Source organism: Mobula birostris, chromosome 5, assembly GCF_030028105.1.
Source record: "Mobula birostris isolate sMobBir1 chromosome 5, sMobBir1.hap1, whole genome shotgun sequence".
Lineage (NCBI taxonomy): Eukaryota > Metazoa > Chordata > Chondrichthyes > Myliobatiformes > Myliobatidae > Mobula > Mobula birostris.
In genome coordinates, this window is record NC_092374.1 from 207,845,354 (window position 1) to 207,864,357 (window position 19,004).

At 51.5% G+C, this 19,004-nt stretch overlaps 1 protein-coding gene across 1 annotated transcript in view; it reads right to left on the minus strand.

Moving 5' to 3' along the window:
- Positions 1-18,419, minus strand: part of kifc1 (kinesin family member C1) — an 82,264-nt gene extending 63,845 nt beyond the window's left edge. Inside the window, exons 1-4 of the mRNA XM_072259426.1 lie at positions 18,304-18,419; positions 15,635-15,744; positions 8,792-8,908; positions 2,847-2,961 (exon numbers count right to left, since the gene is read on the minus strand). Of these exons, the coding sequence (XP_072115527.1) occupies positions 2,847-2,961; positions 8,792-8,908; positions 15,635-15,730 (328 nt within the window). The 5' untranslated portion in view covers positions 15,731-15,744; positions 18,304-18,419. The remainder of the gene's footprint in view (positions 1-2,846; positions 2,962-8,791; positions 8,909-15,634; positions 15,745-18,303) is intronic.
- Between the last annotated feature and the right edge of the window lie 585 nt (positions 18,420-19,004).

Here is a 19,004-nt window from a genome sequence, read left to right on the forward strand (position 1 = left end):
CCGTACTGCCCCGAGGGCTCAGTTTACCCACCCCTTGTCCGTACCGCCCCGAGGGCCCAGTTTACCCACCCCCTGTCCGTACCGCCCCGAGGGCCCAGTTTACCCACACAGTCTGTACCACCCCGAGGGCACAGTTTACCCACCCCTTGTCCGTACCACCCCGAGGGCTCAGTTTACCCACCCCCTGTCCGTACCACCCCGAGGGCACAGTTTACCCACACTGTCCGTACCACCCCGAGGGCACAGTTTACCCACCCCCTGTCCGTACCACCCCGAGGGCACAGTTTACCCACCCCCTGTCCGTACTGCCCCGAGGGCCCAGTTTACCCACCCCTTGTCCGTACCACCCCGAGGGCTCAGTTTACCCACACAGTCCGTACCACCCCGAGGGCCCAGTTTACCCACCCCCTGTCCGTACCGTCCTGAGGGCACAGTTTACCCACCCCTTGTCCGTACTGCCCCGAGGGCCCAGTTTACCCACACAGTCCGTACCACCCCGAGGGCCCAGTTTACCCACCCCCTGTCCGTACCGTCCTGAGGGCCCAGTTTACCCACCCCCTGTCCGTACCACCCCGAGGGCACAGTTTACCCACCCCCTGTCCGTACCGCCCCGAGGGCCCAGTTTACCCACCCCCTGTCCGTACCACCCCGAGGGCCCAGTTTACCCACACAGTCCGTACTGCCCCGAGGGCCCAGTTTACCCACCCCCTGTCCGTACCGTCCCGAGGGCCCAGTTTACCCACCCCCTGTCCGTACCACCCCGAGGGCCCAGTTTACCCACACAGTCCGTACCACCCCGAGGGCCCAGTTTACCCACCCCCTTGTCCGTACCGCCCCGAGGGCCCAGTTTACCCACACTGTCCGTACCGTCCCGAGGGCCCAGTTTACCCACACAGTCCGTACCACCCCGAGGGCCCAGTTTACCCACCCCTTGTCCGTACCGCCCCGAGGGCCCAGTTTACCCACACTGTCCGTACCACCCCGAGGGCCCAGTTTACCCACCCCCTTGTCCGTACCGTCCCGAGGGCCCAGTTTACCCACCCCCTGTCCGTACTGCCCCGAGGGCCCAGTTTACCCACCCCCTGTCCGTACCGTCCCGAGGGCCCAGTTTACCCACACAGTCCGTACTGCCCCGAGGGCCCAGTTTACCCACCCCCTGTCCGTACCGCCCCGAGGGCCCAGTTTACCCACCCCTTGTCCGTACTGCCCCGAGGGCCCAGTTTACCCACCCCCTGTCCGTACTGCCCCGAGGGCCCAGTTTACCCACACAGTCCATACCACCCCGAGGGCCCAGTTTACCCACCCCCTGTCCGTACTGCCCCGAGGGCACAGTTTACCCACCCCCTGTCCGTACCGCCCCGAGGGCACAGTTTACCCACCCCCTGTCCGTACCGTCCCGAGGGCCCAGTTTACCCACACTGTCCGTACCACCCCGAGGGCACAGTTTACCCACCCCTTGTCCGTACCACCCCGAGGGCTCAGTTTACCCACCCCCTGTCCGTACCGCCCCGAGGGCCCAGTTTACCCACCCCCTGTCCGTACCGTCCCGAGGGCACAGTTTACCCACCCCCTGTCCGTACCACCCCGAGGGCACAGTTTACCCACCCCTTGTCCGTACCACCCCGAGGGCTCAGTTTACCCACCCCCTGTCCGTACCGTCCCGAGGGCTCAGTTTACCCACCCCCTGTCCGTACCGTCCCGAGGGCACAGTTTACCCACCCCCTGTCTGTACCACCCCGAGGGCACAGTTTACCCACACTGTCCGTACCACCCCGAGGGCACAGTTTACCCACCCCTTGTCCGTACCACCCCGAGGGCTCAGTTTACCCACCCCCTGTCCGTACCGTCCCGAGGGCCCAGTTTACCCACCCCCTGTCCGTACCGCCCCGAGGGCACAGTTTACCCACCCCTTGTCCGTACCACCCCGAGGGCTCAGTTTACCCACCCCCTGTCCGTACCACCCCGAGGGCACAGTTTACCCACCCCTTGTCCGTACCACCCCGAGGGCCCAGTTTACCCACCCCCTGTCCGTACCGTCCCGAGGGCCCAGTTTACCCACACTGTCCGTACCACCCCGAGGGCTCAGTTTACCCACCCCCTGTCCGTACCGTCCCGAGGGCACAGTTTACCCACCCCCTGTCTGTACCACCCCGAGGGCACAGTTTACCCACACTGTCCGTACCACCCCGAGGGCACAGTTTACCCACCCCTTGTCCGTACCACCCCGAGGGCACAGTTTACCCACCCCCTGTCCGTACCGTCCCGAGGGCCCAGTTTACCCACACTGTCCGTACCACCCCGAGGGCTCAGTTTACCCACCCCCTGTCCGTACCGTCCCGAGGGCACAGTTTACCCACCCCCTGTCTGTACCGTCCCGAGGGCCCAGTTTACCCACCCCCTGTCCGTACCACCCCGAGGGCCCAGTTTACCCACACTGTCCGTACCACCCCGAGGGCCCAGTTTACCCACCCCCTGTCCGTACCGTCCCGAGGGCACAGTTTACCCACCCCCTGTCTGTACCGTCCCGAGGGCCCAGTTTACCCACACTGTCCGTACCACCCCGAGGGCCCAGTTTACCCACCCCCTGTCCGTACCGCCCCGAGGGCCCAGTTTACCCACACTGTCCGTACTGCCCCGAGAGCCCAGTTTACCCACCCCCTGTCCGTACCACCCCGAGGGCTCAGTTTACCCACCCCCTGTCCGTACCACCCCGAGGGCCCAGTTTACCCACCCCCTGTCCGTACCGTCCCGAGGGCCCAGTTTACCCACACTGTCCGTACCACCCCGAGGCTGACAACACATAAATTGCATTCATGGAGAAATGAGAGAAGGGAGAGGTCATATACCTCCATAGTGACTCTTCGCCCCCTTGCCAGCCATGCTTGACGCCACCTTGCTCCTGGATGTACTGAGGGAGACACTGCTGAAGGCAACTTTCTTCACAGCCCCAGCCCCAACTGGCTAAATAAGGGGGAGGGAGAGAAAGAAAGAGTGTACCGCATTGCTATCAATTTCACACACATCTTAACTGGCCTACTTAAAGCAAACTGAGGAATATGCTCAAACGTCCAGCAACCTTAACTGGGAGGATTAGCCCCACTGTTGGAGTAATTTCTCAGTTTTTACCATCAGGAATTGCCCACCAAATTAATATATCATGAAGTCTTTACATAGTGCCTGCCCGCTGTTATGGTAATCCAACCGACTCAAATCCTCTTCTTTTGAATCCAATCAAATGTGTACCAAGAACTTTGCTGCTTGTGATTGAGAAATTGTCTCACAAAGCATTTGGTTCAGTTTGGGTAATGGAGTGCGAGAACTAGGCTTTAGAATCAGCAAAGTTTAATGGAAAACTGCTCCAGCTTTAGCTCATGTGCATGGATGGTAAGGACACTGGAGAAGTGCTCAGAGGAATACAGTGTACAACATCCACTGACATATTATCTAACTCCAGAAGAAGTGAGAAGACGACCAGAATGTAATGGCAATTGGCATGTCAAATTGTAATTACCCAGGGCATCTATGAAAGCATAAACTGAACTTCAGTCATTGTGTTTTTATGCAAGTGTAATGCCCTGGTTCACATTTTTACTGCCATGCTGTAGGTATTTAACATAGAACACAGAAAACATACAGCACAATACAGGCCCATCGGCCCACAAAGCTGTGCCGAACATGTCCTTACCTTAGAACTACCCAGGGTTACCCATAGCCCTCTATTTCTCTAAGCTCCATGTACCTATCCAGGAGTCTCTTAAAACACCCTATCGTATCTGCCTCCACCACCACCGCCGGCAGCCCATTCCACGCACTCACCACTCTCTGCGTAAAAAACTTACCCCTGACATCTCCTCTGTACCTACTCCCCAGCACCTTAAACCTGTGCCCTCTTATGTTAGTGATTTCAGCCCTGGGAAAAAGCCTCTGACTATCCACACGATCAATACCTCTCATCATCTTATACACCTCTATCAGGTCACCTCTCATCCTCCATCACTCCAAGGAGAAAAAGCCAAGTTCACTCAACCTATTCTCATAAGGCATACTTCCCAATCCAAGCAACATCCTTGTAAATCTCCTCTGCACCCTTTCTATGGTTTCCACATTCTTCCTGTAGTGAGGCCACCAGAACTGATCACAGTACTCCAATTGGGGTCTGACCAGGGTCCTATATAGCTGCAACATTACCTCTCGGCTCCTAAATTCAGTTCCACGATTGATGAAGGCCAACACACCGTATGCTTTCTTAACCACAGAGTCAACCTGCGTAGCAGCTTTGAGTGTCCTATGGACTTGGACCCCAAGATCCCTCTGAACCTCCACACTGCCAAGAGTCTTACCATTAATGCTATATTCTGCCATCATATTTGACCTACCAAAATGAACCACTTCACACTTATCTGGGTTGAACTCCATCTTCCACTTCTCAGCCCAGTTTTGTGTCCTATCGATGTCCCGCTGTTGTCGTCGTGGCTATCCCTCGAGGTCGAGGATGATGGTCTTCGTTCTGAAGAAGTGGCCCACAGAGTGAAGACGCCTGTGCGTGTATTTGTTTAACGTGTACTTGATGTTGCACTCCAAGAAGCACACGATACTTCACAAATCAACAAACTGATTCCAATGGCATGGAAACCACGACGATTGGAGCTGATGGATTTGTTGTAGTCTTCATCCGCCTTCACAGCCGTTGAGTTCGAAGTAACTTCGTCCGCCTGTTCCACCCTTGAGGTCTTGGTTGGATTGTTCTTTGTCAGGGACCTCACCCTCGACCTTACCGCCATGGGTGACCCTACCAGGAGCATAGCTCCAGACGGCATCGCTCTCGGGATCACGGGACCACACAAGCCTCTCCACCGTGACAAGGTGACAATCCACAGAGAAATGTCCCGCTGTAACCTCTAACAGCCCTCCACACTATCCACAACACCCCCAACATTTGTGTCATCAGCAAATTTACTAACCCATCCCTCCACTTCCTCATCCAGGTCATTTATAAAAATCACGAAGAGGAGGGGTCTCAGAACAGATCCCTGAGGCACACCACTGGTCACCGACCTCCATGCAGAATATGACCAGTCTACAACCACTCTTTGCCTTCTGTGGGCAAGCCAGTTCTGGGTCCACAAGGCAATGTCCCCATGGATCCCATGTCTCCTTACTTTCCCAATAAGTCTTGAATGGGGTGCCTTGTCAAATGCCTTGCTGAAATCCATATACACTACATCTATTTAGTCACATCCTCAAAAAATTCAATCAGGCTCGTAAGGCACGACCTGCCTTTGACAAAGCCATGCTGACTGTTCCTAATCATATTATGCCTCTCCAAACGTTCATAATCCTGCCTCTCAGGATCTTTTCCATCAACTTCCCAACCCCTGAAGTAAGACTCACTGGTCTATAATTTCCTGGGCTATCTCTGCCCCCTTTCTTGAATAAGGGAACAACCTCCAATCCTCTGAAACCTCTCCCGTCCCCACTGATGATGCAAAGGTCATTGCCAGAGGCTCAGCAATCTCCTCCCTCGCCTCCCACAGTAGCCTGGGGTACATCTCGTCCGGTCCCTGTGACTTACCCAACTTGATGCTTTCCAAAAGCTGCAGCACAATCTCTTTCTTAATATCTACATGCTCAAGCTTTTCAGTCCGATGTAAATCATCCCAACAATCGCCAAGATGCTTTTCCGTAGTGACTGGCAAAATACAAAGTAAATGGCAGGATACTTGGGATCTGGGGGTACATGTCCACAGATCTCTGAAAGTTGCCTCTTATACTGAGCAGTGGTGCCCTGGGGAAGAGGTGCTGGCTATCCACTCTACCTATTCCTCTTATTATCTTGTACACCTCTATCATGTCTCCTCTCATCCTCCTTCTCTCCAAAGAGTAAAGCCCTAGCTCCCTTAATCTCTGATCATAATGCATACTTTCTAAACCAGGCAGTATCCTGGTAAATCTCCTCTGTACCCTTTCCAATGCTTCCACATCCTTCCTATAGTGAGGCGACCAGAACTGGACACAGTACTCCAAGTGTGGCCTAACCAGAGTTTTATAGAGCTGCATCATTACATCGCGACTCTTAAACTCTATCCCTCGACTCATGAAAGCTAACACCCCATAAGCTTTCTTAACTACCCTATCCACCTGTGAGGCAACTTTCATCTCCCACTGAACAAAGACCAGCCCAAGACCAACCTTAAGCAGGGGTGGGTACATGGACTCAGTAAGGCCTTTGACAAGGTCCCACATGAGAGGTTAGTTAGGAAAATTCAGTCGCTAGGTATACATGGAGAGATGGTAAATTGGATTAGACATTGGCTCAATGGAAGAAGCCAAAGAGTGGTAGTAGAGGATTGCTTCTCAGAGTGGAGGCCTGTGGTGTGCCACAGGGATCAGTGCTGGGTCCATTGTTATTTGTCATCTATATCAATGATCTGGATGATAATGTGGTAAATTGGATCAGCAAATTTGCTAATGATACAAAGATTGGAGGTGTAGTAGACAGTGAGGAAGGTTTTCAGAGCCTGCAGAGGGACTTGGACCAGCTGGAAAAATGGGCTGAAAAATGGCAGATGGAGTTTAATACGGACAAGTGTGAGGTATTGCACATTGGAAGGACAAACCAAGGTAGAACATACAGGGTTAATGGTAAGGCACTGAGGAGTGCAGTGGAACAGAGGGATCTGGGAATACAGGTACAAAATTCCCTAAAAGTGGCGTTACAGGTAGATAGGGTCGTAAAGAGAGCTTTTGGTACATTGGCCTTTATTAATCGAAGTATTGAGTATAAGAGCTGGAATGTTATGATGAGGTTGTATAAGGCATTGGTGAGGCCGAATCTGGAGTATTGTGCTCAGTTTTGGTCACCAAATTACAGGAAGGATATTAATAAGGTTGAAAAGAGTGCAGAGAAGGTTGGTTTTTGGGCTGGGTCTTTGTTCAGTGGGAGATGAAGACGAAGACGCTGGAGAGAACCGGTTGTAGGATTTGACCCGGTGCGCGATCGTGATTCGATGGAGCCAGGTGCCGATCCATTGAGGTCCGACTTGTTTCACTGACAGCCACTGAGGCCCAGCTCCAACTTGTACATCTGACTGTTTAATTAAAATGGGCCCTTTTCTGTACTAAACCTTTAGTTAAATTAAGTGGGCGTCTTGTGACTGTCTTATGACCAAGATGTAATTGAGTATCTTGTGAGCATGACGTAATGGTCTTGTGATGGTGGGGTGATGTGATTTTCCCACCAGTGTGAGGTGACGTGATGACATGTTCTCAACAGATATATAAAGGGAAACCCCTGTTGTGACGCAGTTTAGTTTTCGTTAGTTCATCAGTTACTCCATTATGCTGCGTATTCATCTCATGACACAGTTTTGTTTTAAAGTGGAGTTTTACTTTCTATTGCAAGGTAAAATCGTTGTGCTGGTTGTTTCGCCAATCGCTGCCAGTTTTGCTTGGGGTATCTTTGATTTACCTTTACAGTAGTATTGAGAGTGAAGATCTTACTAAAGTATGGGAATCTGAAGGATCGAGTAAAGTTGGTGTCGTTTGGTGGTTTAATACAGGATCGACCTTATTGAATCTTCGTTCAGAAATAGTGACCTGCATCTGAGATAACCCCTGTAATATCAGGAAGGTTTTTTTTGCAGTGTTCATTCACCAGGAAAAGATCAGTTCCTTTAAGCCATTTTATTTCCTTCGTCACGAATCCTTTGGACGGGATCAGCAGTAACGTCAAGCCTTCGAAGAAATGTGTTTCCAGAGAAGTCTCTCCTTACTGACTGTGTAAATCACTTGGACTTTCGAATTTACCATTTTAAGACTGTGTTCGAATTTACCACTTTAGGAACTGTTCCAGAGTTGCCACATAGCAGTTAACTTCCGGTTAAGTTAGTCGTTTGAATTCTTTTCGCTATTGTTGAGCAGAGTTTAATAAATGCTTGTTTGTTTTTTCAAACCTGACTCAATTATATATTCATTGTTGCTGGTCACGTAACATAAGATTCATAAATATAATTCCTTTAATCATATGCAGTGTATTGCCTGTTATTATGTGGCACTAATTTATAACTGGGTAGCAAGTTACACAGCATCCACACAAACCAGGGTTTGGGGGGGGGGGGGGCAGTGGTGAGAGCCGTCTCAATCTCACGGGTTTGGCAGATCAGAGGGCATCTTCCCTAGACTTACACAGCTGAAGAAACCAGCGGCATTTCACAAGCATCGAGTGTAATGTGGGGAACGAGGCCTTTTTCTCTTTCCCTTCGACCCCTCCTCCCAACCACACGTCCAGCTCTGACACTGGGCAATGAATATTACACTTCTACTAAACTTCTCTGACCCACCCCGACCCCACCCTCCCTGAGCATCTTTCCCTCATCGGTGTTTAGTCCATGCCACTGGACCCTGACCTGATCTCTCAAGGACTGTGTGGTGGCTGCCCATGCATCAGTCATCCCACGTTAAACAAAGTCATGCAACAGGCATTCTCCATTAAGGGAATCCACCCTAACACCCTTGTTATGTGGAGGCCAAGTCATTGGGTGCATTTACTTACTTTAGAAATTACCTAGGGTAGCCCTCTATTTTTCTAAGCTCCATGTACCTGTCCAGGAGTCTTATAAAAGACCCTATCGTATCCACCTCTGCCACTGTCACCGGCAGCCCATTCCACACATTCAACATTCTCTGTGTAAAAAAAAATGTACCCCTGACATCTCCTCCGTACCACGTGTCGTCACACGTTGGGACTCTGACCCTCCCATCCATACTTTGACTGGCACACAGAGGGACTCACGTTGGTTCTGGTCACTGCTGTTGTCAGCTCTGTCTTCTTCGCTAAAGGCTGCGGAAGTCGTGAGCGTTGTAATGATGGGATCCGGTTGTTAACTGTACTTCCAGTGATATTCTGTTGCTCCAAACCATAAACAAAAAGAGACAGTGTTATATGCATGCCAAGCACCATTTAAAACTAACCCCTTTGAGCTGTCATCATGAAAACTGGCAACTGCCCTTTCCCAAAGCTCAGGAAATGCCCGAGTGCAAGATTAATTCAGTTCTGTACAATAACCATGTTGAGCTGGGTTACAAGTATACTACACTTTCTGTGATTCCTCATATCACAGACCGTCCCCATTTTGTTCTGAACATAAAGTACAAAGTATATCCTCTGCTCACCTGCTTCAGTTATGGCAGTCGGCATGGATTAGAATAATGTTGGTCCTCCAGTAAATCTCACAGAAGGAATTTTATGCGGATGGGCAGTCGCAGTTGAGGAGGGTTGGTGGGTCAGTGGAAATGTACACAAGGCAATGACTGATAAACACAAGAGATTTTGCACACACTGGTAATCTCAAGCAACATACCCATAATGCTGGAGGAACTCAACAAGTCGGGCAGCATCTATGGAGAGGAATGAACAGTCAAAGCTTCAGGTGGATGCCATTCACCAGCGCTGGACAGCAATGGGGCAGAAGTCAGAATAAGGTGCAGGAGGGGTAGGACTACAAGCTGGCAGGTGTTAGGCGAGACCAGGTGAGGGGAAAGGTAGGTGGGTGCAGCAGGGGAGCAATGAAGAAGCTGGGAGGTGATAAGCGGAAGTAGTAGAGGGCTGGCGAAGAAAGAATCTGATTGGAGAGAAGAGTGAAAGAACGGAAAGGAGGAACACCACCAAGAGGTGATGGGCAGGTGAGAAGAGGAGAAGGAGTGAGGGAAGAGCCGATATGGGGAATGAAAAAAGAGACTAGGAAGAGGAGGGGGGGGGGGAGAAATTACCAGGCTGGAGGAATTGATATTCATGCCATCAGGCTCCTCCAACTTGACTGGCCTCTTTGTGACGGTAGAGGAGCCCATGGACAGACATGTCCAAGTGGAAATGGGAAGTAGAATTAAAATGGGTAGATAACAGGAAAACCTGTCTTTTGCAGCAGTCAGAGCAAAGGTGCTCAACGAAGCAATCCACCGATCTGTTGGATGTCACCACTATAGAGGAGGCTGCACTAGGAACACTGGATACAGTAGATGATCCTGATGGAGAGTCACCTCACCTGGAAGGACTGTTTAGGGCCTGAATGATGTCAGCAGGAGTAGGTGGTGAGGCTTGGGAGTAGGGGCATGTCAAGGAATGCTGGCATTAGAGAAGGACAGAGAGATAGAGCACGATGATCATTCATGTGTTTTGGGTGAGGCCCGGGGGGGGGGGGGGGGGGGGTGCCTGACATGAAGCCTGGGATATTACCAATGTAAAACGGAGAAGCTGCAAGGACTCTGGTGAGAAGTACTGGAGTCAGGGTGGTAGATGACATGGTCAGAAAGGAGACAACTCCTCCACGCTGACTGTGCTGCTGCATTTAACCCATAGCCCACGAAACCTCTCCTATACAAGGACTTGCCTGGAAGGGTTACAAATAACATTAATCTGCCTACCTCAACCACTATCTGTGGCAACTCACTGCAAATATGCATCAGCGTCTGCATGAAGCAGCTGTCCGTGACGTCTTGCTGGATCTTCAACCCGTGTCCTGGTGGAACTTATGCCAGAATGTTGTTTCTGGATATCAGTTTGGTATTCAACACTATTGTTCCACAGACCTTGGTTAAATCCCTCGGTATAAATATACACAACTGTGCAACTGGGTGTTGGATTTCTTAACCAACAGACCATAGGATATAGGAGCAGTAGGCCATTCTCCACATCTCTGCTCTAAATGGACGCCCTTCAATCCTGAAGTCGTGCCCTCTTGTCCTGGACTCCCCTACCATGGGAAATAACTTGGCCATATCTAATCTGTGCGAGCCTCTTAACATTCAGAATGTTTCTATATGGCAACCCTTTTATTCCTGGAATCATTCTCGTGAATCTTCTCTAACCTTCTCCAATGTTAGTATATCCTTTCTAAAATAAGGAGCCCAAAACTGCACACAACACTCTGTGTGGTCTCACAAGTGCCTTATAGAGCCTCTTGTATTCCCTGCTCTTATATTCTATACCTCTAGAAATGAATGCCAAAATTGCATTTGCTTTCTTCACCACCAACTCAACCTGGAGGTTAACCTTTAGGGTATCCTGCACAAGGACTCTCAAGTCCGTTTGCATCTCTGTATTTTGAATTCTCTTCCCATCTAAATAATAGTCTGCCCATTCATTTCTTCCACCAAAGTGCATGACCATACACTTTCCAACATTGTATTTCATTTGCCACTTCTTTGCCCACTGGTAACTGGCAGCCAGCCAGAATAGGATCCCTTTATTCCCACTCTCTGTTTTCTGCTGATCAGCCAATGCTCCACTCAGGCTAGTAACTCCCCTGTAATTCCATTGGATCTCATCTTGCTAAGCAGCCTCATGTGTGGCATCTTGTCAAAGGCCTTCTGAAAATCCAAGTACACCACATCTACTGTACTTCCTTTGTCTACCCTGCTTGTAATTTCCTCAAAAAATTGCAGTTGGTTAGTCAGGCAGGATTTTCCTTTCAGGGCACCATGCTGACTTTGGCCTATCTTGTCATGTGCCTCCAGGTGCTCTCTATCCCTCAAAAAAAAATGCAAGGGGTGAAAAAAAAAGTGAAGTCTCCCTACTCACTTACCTCGCTGAAGCCCAAATGAGCCAAAGCCCTACCATTCTGCCTCAAACCATTCCATCGATGGCCGCTCCACTAGGCAGTGTCTCCCTTTTATGCCTGGACCTTCCCAGCTCTCCGACTCATGATTGGTGTTCCGGTTATAGCCGAGTTCCAGTGATGCTTTCCCCTCTTAAACTTCGCTCCCGACCTGTGCGCTGCCTCCTCTCTCAGAGCTCTCCAACTCACAATTGGTGCACCGGTTACAGACCTCAGACCCCTCCTCCCTCCCCACCATCCTCAGCAGGGGTAAACCCACCCCTCGTGCCAAGCCCAGTGCTGGGCACTCTGCTCGCACACAACTGCACGGCCAAACACTCCAGTAGTCACACTGTCAGTTCGCTGACGACAAACTCACCAACAACGATGAGATGGCCTACAGAGAGAAGGTGGAAGAACTTGAGGCTTGGTACCAGACAAATAACCTCTTTCTTCATGACAAGACAAAAGAGATGGCTATCAACTTCAGGAGAACTCGCACCAGTCACACTGCAGCACAGAAGTGGAAACTTCAAGCAGTTTCAAACTCCTGGAAGTGCACATCTCACACAACCTCTCATGATCCCATAATATATTCCACACAATCAGGAAAGCTACTTTCTGAGGCTGAGGAGAGCTGGACTTTACACATCTATACTCATGTCATTCTACAGATGAACTGCAGAGAGCATCCTAACATGTTGCATCACTGCTTGGCACTGTGGCAGGCAAGGTGGCTCGATAACGGGTGGTCAAAACTCTCCATGCATCACCAACACCAGCCTACCCAACATCAAGGACGTACATACAGAAAAGTGCCAGAAAAGGGCCGGTAACATCATTGCATCCACTCCAGGATCACCAGACTCAAAAACAGTTACTTTCCCCAAGCAGTGAGGCTAACCAACACCTCCACACACTAACCCACCCTTACACCACTACCTTATCATTTCCTGTCAGTCACCTTACGTACAGACACTCCTGTGTCCAGCAATACTGAGGACACACAATCTCTATATACAAGTTATCTTATGTATTTGCATTTATTGTGTTTTGTATTATTGTGTTCTTATCTTTTGTGGGGTTTTTGTGCTGCATCAGATTGGAAGCAACAATTACTTTGTTCTCCTTCACACTTGAGCACTGGAAATGACATTGAACAATCGTGAATCTTGGACGAAGGGTCTCGGTCGTTTATTCCCGTCCTCAGATACTGCCTGGCCTGCTGAGTCCCTCCTGCATTGTGTTGCTATGCCCTCATTTTCAGCATCCACCTGCCCCACCCCCTTGTCTACCTCTATCAATTCACCTCCTGATTCTGTCCCTTTGGGTGATGTGCAATGCTTTGAATTTGGCTGGGTAAGTACGTTAGAAATGGGAGCAAGGGTGGCCACTCAGTCCTTCAGTACAATTATGGCTGGTACAAAGGCTCTAATGCACAATATCAAAACAAGCTGACTCAAGCAGCACTAGCCACCCCAACTTCGAGGCATGTTCAAAAGACCCTCACCACCCAGACAACGCCCTTTTCTCATTGCTACCATCAGGGAGGAGGGTACAGGAGTCTGAAGACACACACAACGTTTTAGGAACAGATTCTTCCCCATGGACAGTCCCAAACCTGTTGTGAAAAGAGGACTAGGCACAGGGCTAGCAACCCCATCCCAAAAAAATCCAGCGCTACCGAAACGCCAACAGAAGATCCAAAGACCTCATCCCTGGGAGAGGAGGGATACACCAAAAAGATGAGCTGCACCTGAAAACAACAGAAAAGACTGGCCCTGGACAGAAGACTCTGGTGAGCTATTGGCAGTGGCCTATCTTTCCCCTCCACCATCTGATTTCTGAACAGTCCACGAACACAAGCTCACTTTTGTATTTATTTGGTGGTTTTGTAATTTACCACAAACAACAAATGGCAGGGTGTAAGATTGTTATTTCTCTTGGTTTTTTCTTCTAGTTTAACTTTCCTATGGTAGCTTATAATTTTATATAATCACCTGCAATACATGTAATTGCTCACTGGCAGCCAACCTGAAAAGGATCCTCTTATTCCCACTCGCTGCCTCCTACTAATCAGTCAATGCTCTAACCATGCCAGTAACTTTCCTGTAATATCATGGGCTCTTAGCTTCATGTTTGACCTTCTGAAGGTCCAAATGTACAACATCTACTGCATCCCCTTTATCTATCCTACTCCTCAAAGAATTCCAACAGGATTTTCCCTTAAGAAAACCATGCTGACTTTGACCTATCTTGTCCTGTGTCACCAAGTACTCCACAACCTCAGCCTTAACAATTGACTCTAACATCTTCCCAACCACTGAGGTCAGGCAAACTGGTCTATAATTTCCTTTCTGCTGCCAACCTCCTTTCTTAAAGAGTGGAGTGAGATTTGCAATTTTCCAGTCCTCTGGCACTATACAAGAGTCTGATGATTTTTGAAAGATCATTTCTAATGCCTCCACAATCTCTACTGCTACCTCTTTCAGAAGCCTAGGACGAAGTTCATATGCCCCAGGTGACTTATTTACCCTTGGGTCTTTCAGCTTTTTGATCACCTTCTCCCTTGTCATGATAACTGCACTTACTTCTCTTTTCTCATACCCGTTAACATCTGGGACGCTGCTAGTGTCCTCCACAGTAAAGACTGATGCAAAATATTCATTTAGTTCATCAGCTACCTACTTGGCCCCCATTATTATTTCTCCTGCCTCATTTTCTAGTGGTCCTATATCCACTCTCATCTCTTAATTTTTACATGCTTGAAAAGCTCTTACTATCCACATTGATACTGTTTGCTAGCTTGCTTCCATATTTCATCTTTTCCCTCCTTATGATTCTTTTAGTTGCTCTGTAGGATTTTGAAAGCTTCCCAATCCTGTCTTCCCACTAATTTCTGTTTTGTCGTATGCCCTCTCTTTCGGTTTGACATTAGCTTTGACTTCCCTTGTCAGCCACAATTGTACTATTTTGCCAGTTGAGTGTTTCTTCATTTTTGGAATACCATCTATCCTGCTCCTTCCTCATTTTTCCCCAGAAACTCACACCATTGCTGCTCGGCTGTCATCCCTGCCAACAACTCCTTCCAATTTACTTTGGCCAACTTCTTTCTGTAATTACTCCACTGTAATTTCCTTTACTCCACTGAAATACTGCTATGTCAGACTTTACTTTCTCCCTATCAAATTTCAAGTTGAACTCAATCATATTGTGATCACTAAGGATTCTTTTACCTGAAGCTCCCTAACCACCTCCATTTCATTACATACACCCAATCCGGTATAGCTAATGCTGTTGTAAGCTCAATGACAAACTACTCTAAATAACCATCTTGTAGGCATTCAACAAACTCACTCTAGAGATCCATTTCCAACTTGATCTTCCCACATGATGAAATTTCCCTCGGCTATCATAACATTGCCCTTTAGACATGCCTTTTCTATTCCCTGTGGTCCACCTCCCGGCCACTGTTGGAAGGCCTGTAGATAACTGCTATCTGGGTCCTCTTACCCTTGCAGATTGTTAACTTAACCCACAAGAATTCAACATCTTCCGATCCTACGTCATATCTTTATCTTGACACCAAGGTATTTGAAGTTTCTCACCCTTTCCCCAGAGATCCCTGATAAAGGACATATCTGTGTTCCCTCGTCTTGCCCTTTATGAAGTCTACGATCAACTCCTTTATCTTACTGATGTAGAGAGCAAGTTTCACACACAAAATGCTGCAGGCCAGGCAGTGTCCAGCATCCGCAGGTCTTCTCCTGACAAAGTGCCCGTTTGTTGTTTTGACCCCACTCCACTTGCCTCCTCATGACCATCTGACAATCTGCCAACAGTTGTGCCACTGGCAAATTCAGAGACGATGTCTGGCCACACAATCCTGAGTGTGGAGAGAACATTTAATAACTCAGCTTTAAGCTGAGTTTTGTGTCTCATTCTTCATTTCTGAAAACCCTCTGGGCAATATCACCAGATCAAACAATGTCTCATAAAACAGCGATAACAACCTAATCCTGGTCTGATTTGGAGCTGCTCACCTCTGCATTTTCATCCTGTAGTTTGCGTTTCTTCGTCAGGGGCCGGCTCTCAGCGGGTCTGTCTTGGCCAACAGGCAACCCCCGGCTCCAATCCATTCTGCAAATCAGTGCTGAGTGGAGAGGGAGTGGGTGTGTCACATCCAGTGTTAGAACAGGGTAAAGGTGGGACAAACAGAGCAACATACACCCCTGTCACCCCCATCCCAGCCCATGCCCACTCTCCGTCAGTCCGACCAACCCCGTCACCCCTTCAGTCCCGTTCCTCCGTCAACTCACCCCTCATCGCTCTCTGCCCTCCCTTCCCTCCCTATCACCATCTCCCCAAACCCCTCATCACCCTCCACCATCCCCTCCCTCACCTCTCTCCCTATCACCATCTCCCCAAATCCCTGATCACTGTCCACCATCTCAAACCCTTCATCACTCTCTACCCTCCCCTCCCTCACCTCTCCCCTATCACCATCTCCCCAAATCCCTCATCACCCTCCACCATCTCCTCAAACCCTTCATCACTCTCTACCCTCCCCTCCCTCACCTCTCCCCTATCACCATCTCCCCAAATCCCTCATCACTGTCCACCATCCCCCAAACCCTTCATCACTCTCTACCCTCCCCTCCCTCACCTCTCCCCTATCACCATCTCCCCAAATCCCTCATCACTGTCCACCATCCCCCAAACCCCTCATCACCCTCCACCATCCCTTCCCTCACCTCCCTCCCTATCACCATCTCCCCAAACCCCTCATCATCCTCCACCATCCCCTCCCTCACCTCTCTCCCCAAACCCCTCATCACTGTCCACCATCCCCTCCCTCACTTCTCTCCCTATCACCATCTCCCCAAACCCCTCATGACTGTCCACCATCCCCCCCAAACCCCTCATCACCCTCCACCATCCCCTCCCTCACCTCTCTCCCTATCACCATCTCCCCAAATCCCTCATCACTGTCCACCGTCTCCTCAAACCCTTCATCACTCTCTACCCTCCCCTCCCTCACCTCTCCCCCTGTCACCATCTCCCCAAACCCCTCATCACCCTCCACCATCCCCTCCCTCACCTCTCTCCCCATCTCCTATCCAACCACCCTCATCACCCTTGGCATCTTCTCCCTCCCACTCCCTCTACCCCCACCCTGTCTCTCCCCAGCCCCCACCCCATCTACTCCACTCCCCCTACCCCATCTCTTCATTTCTCTCGAACTCCCCCCAACCCAACTCTATCTCTCTACCCCCCAGGCCTGACTTATTCTCTCCCCCTACCCCCATCTCCACCACTCCACACAACCCCGTCTCTGTCCCTACCCCACTGGCCCATCTCCCCCTCTCCCCCCCTCCTTTCTGCCCCTGCCCATCTCCCCGCCCCCGCACTGGCCTATATCTTCCCTTCTCCCTGCCCCGTCTCGTCTGTCTTCATCCACACCGTCTCTCAATCCCCAGTCCCTTGCCCGTCTCTCCCCCCTCCTCCCCACAGTCACGTCTCTCTTCACCCAACCCATCGCGCTGCCCGTGTCCCGCCTCTCCCCACCCAGGCAATTTCTTCCCCCCCGCGTCTCTCCCCCCTCCGTCTCACCTCCGTCCCGTCTTCCCCCTCTATCTCCCCGTCCCGTTTCACCCACTGCTGTCTCACCCCGGTCCCGTCACTCCCCCTCCGCCTCACCCCCGTCCCGTCTTCCCCCTATGTCTCCCCGGTCCCGTCACTCCCCCGTCCCGTCTCTCCCCCTCCGTCTCCCCGTCCCGTCTTCCTCCCCTCTGTCTCCCGGTCCCGTCCCGTCTGCCCCCCCCCCCACCGTCTCTTCACCACAACTCCCTTCACCCGCCCCGCCTCCTCCCCTCTCTCCCTGACCCCCCACCCCATCACCCTCATTCTCCCCCCCACTGCCCAGTCTGTCTCTCCCCCTTCCATCTCACCCCCGCCCCGCCTCTGCCTCTCCCCCCTCCCGTCTCTCTCATCACCCCTGCCCCATCACCCTCATTCTCCCCCCCACTGCCCAGTCTGTCTCTCCCCCCCTCCATCTCACCCCCACCCCGCCTCTGCCTCTCCCCCACCCCAACTGCCCGGTCTGTCTCTCCCCCCCTCCATCTCACCCCCACCCCGCCTCTGCCTCTCCCCCCCCCCGTCTCTCTCCCTGACCCCCCACCCCAACTGCCCGGTCTGTCTCTCCCCCCTCCCCGTCTCTCTCATCACCCCTGCCCCAACTGCCCGGTCTGTCTCTCCCCCCCTCCATCTCACCCCCACCCCGCCTCTGCCTCTCCCCCCCCCGTCTCTCTCCCTGACCCCCCACCCCAACTGCCCGGTCTGTCTCTCCCCCCCTCCATCTCACCCCCACCCCGCCTCTGCCTCTCCCCCCCCCGTCTCTCTCCCTGACCCCCCCACCCCAACTGCCCGGTCTGTCTCTCCCCCCTCCATCTCACCCCCACCCCGCCTCTGCCTCTCCCCCCCCCCCCGTCTCTCTCCCTGACCCCCCACCCCAACTGCCCGGTCTGTCTCTCCCCCCTCCCCGTCTCTCTCATCACCCTCATTCTCCCCCCCCCCACTGCCCGGTCTGTCTCCCCTCCCCCCTCCATCTCACCCCCCCGCCCCGCCCCGTCTCTCTCCCTGCCCCCCCCACACCACCCCCGGTTTAAATTGGCGGCTCACCGAGCCCTTCCTGAAACAAACGGCAGCTCACCGGACAACCGCTCTGAATCTATTGGTCGCTCCGAGTCACGTGTCGCATCCACCGCCTCAGCTGATTGGCCGAGGCGGCGCCGGCCTGCGATTTCAAACTGCGGGCAGTTGGCGTCGGAGCCCGCGCTCTCGGACAGTCAGCCCGAACAGCGGCGGCGGCGCGGGAGCGCGCGTCCTCGGGCAAGCGCACGGCGGCGGGAGCGCGCGTCCTCGGGCAAGCGCTCGGCGGCGGCGGGGGAGTTGTCCTGTGTCCGACACTGCCCCCACCTACAAGAGTCGGAATTATTTCAGGCGTTCCAGGGGTCAAAGTAAGTTTCAGAATCAGAACCAGGGTCAATATCACAAACCAGAGAAAAAGAGAAAACCCGCAGACCCAAGTAACGCGCACAAAAGGCTGCAGCAACTCAGCTTCCATGGAAAGAAAAGTCGACGTTCCGGGCTGAGCCCCCACCAGCAGCAGCTGGACATAAAAAAGACGCGGAGTCAGAGTTGGGGAGTGGGGTGGGGTGGGGTGGGGTAGGGATGGTGTTTATCCACACGATTCAGGAGTGCAGGTCGAGGGGTAGCACCTGTTGTCGTCGTAGTCATAGTCATCCCGGGGGAAATTGGTTTTCGTTACAGTTGCACCATAAATAATAAACAGTAATAAAACCATAAATAGTTAAATATTAATATGTAAATTATGCCAGTAAATTATGAAAT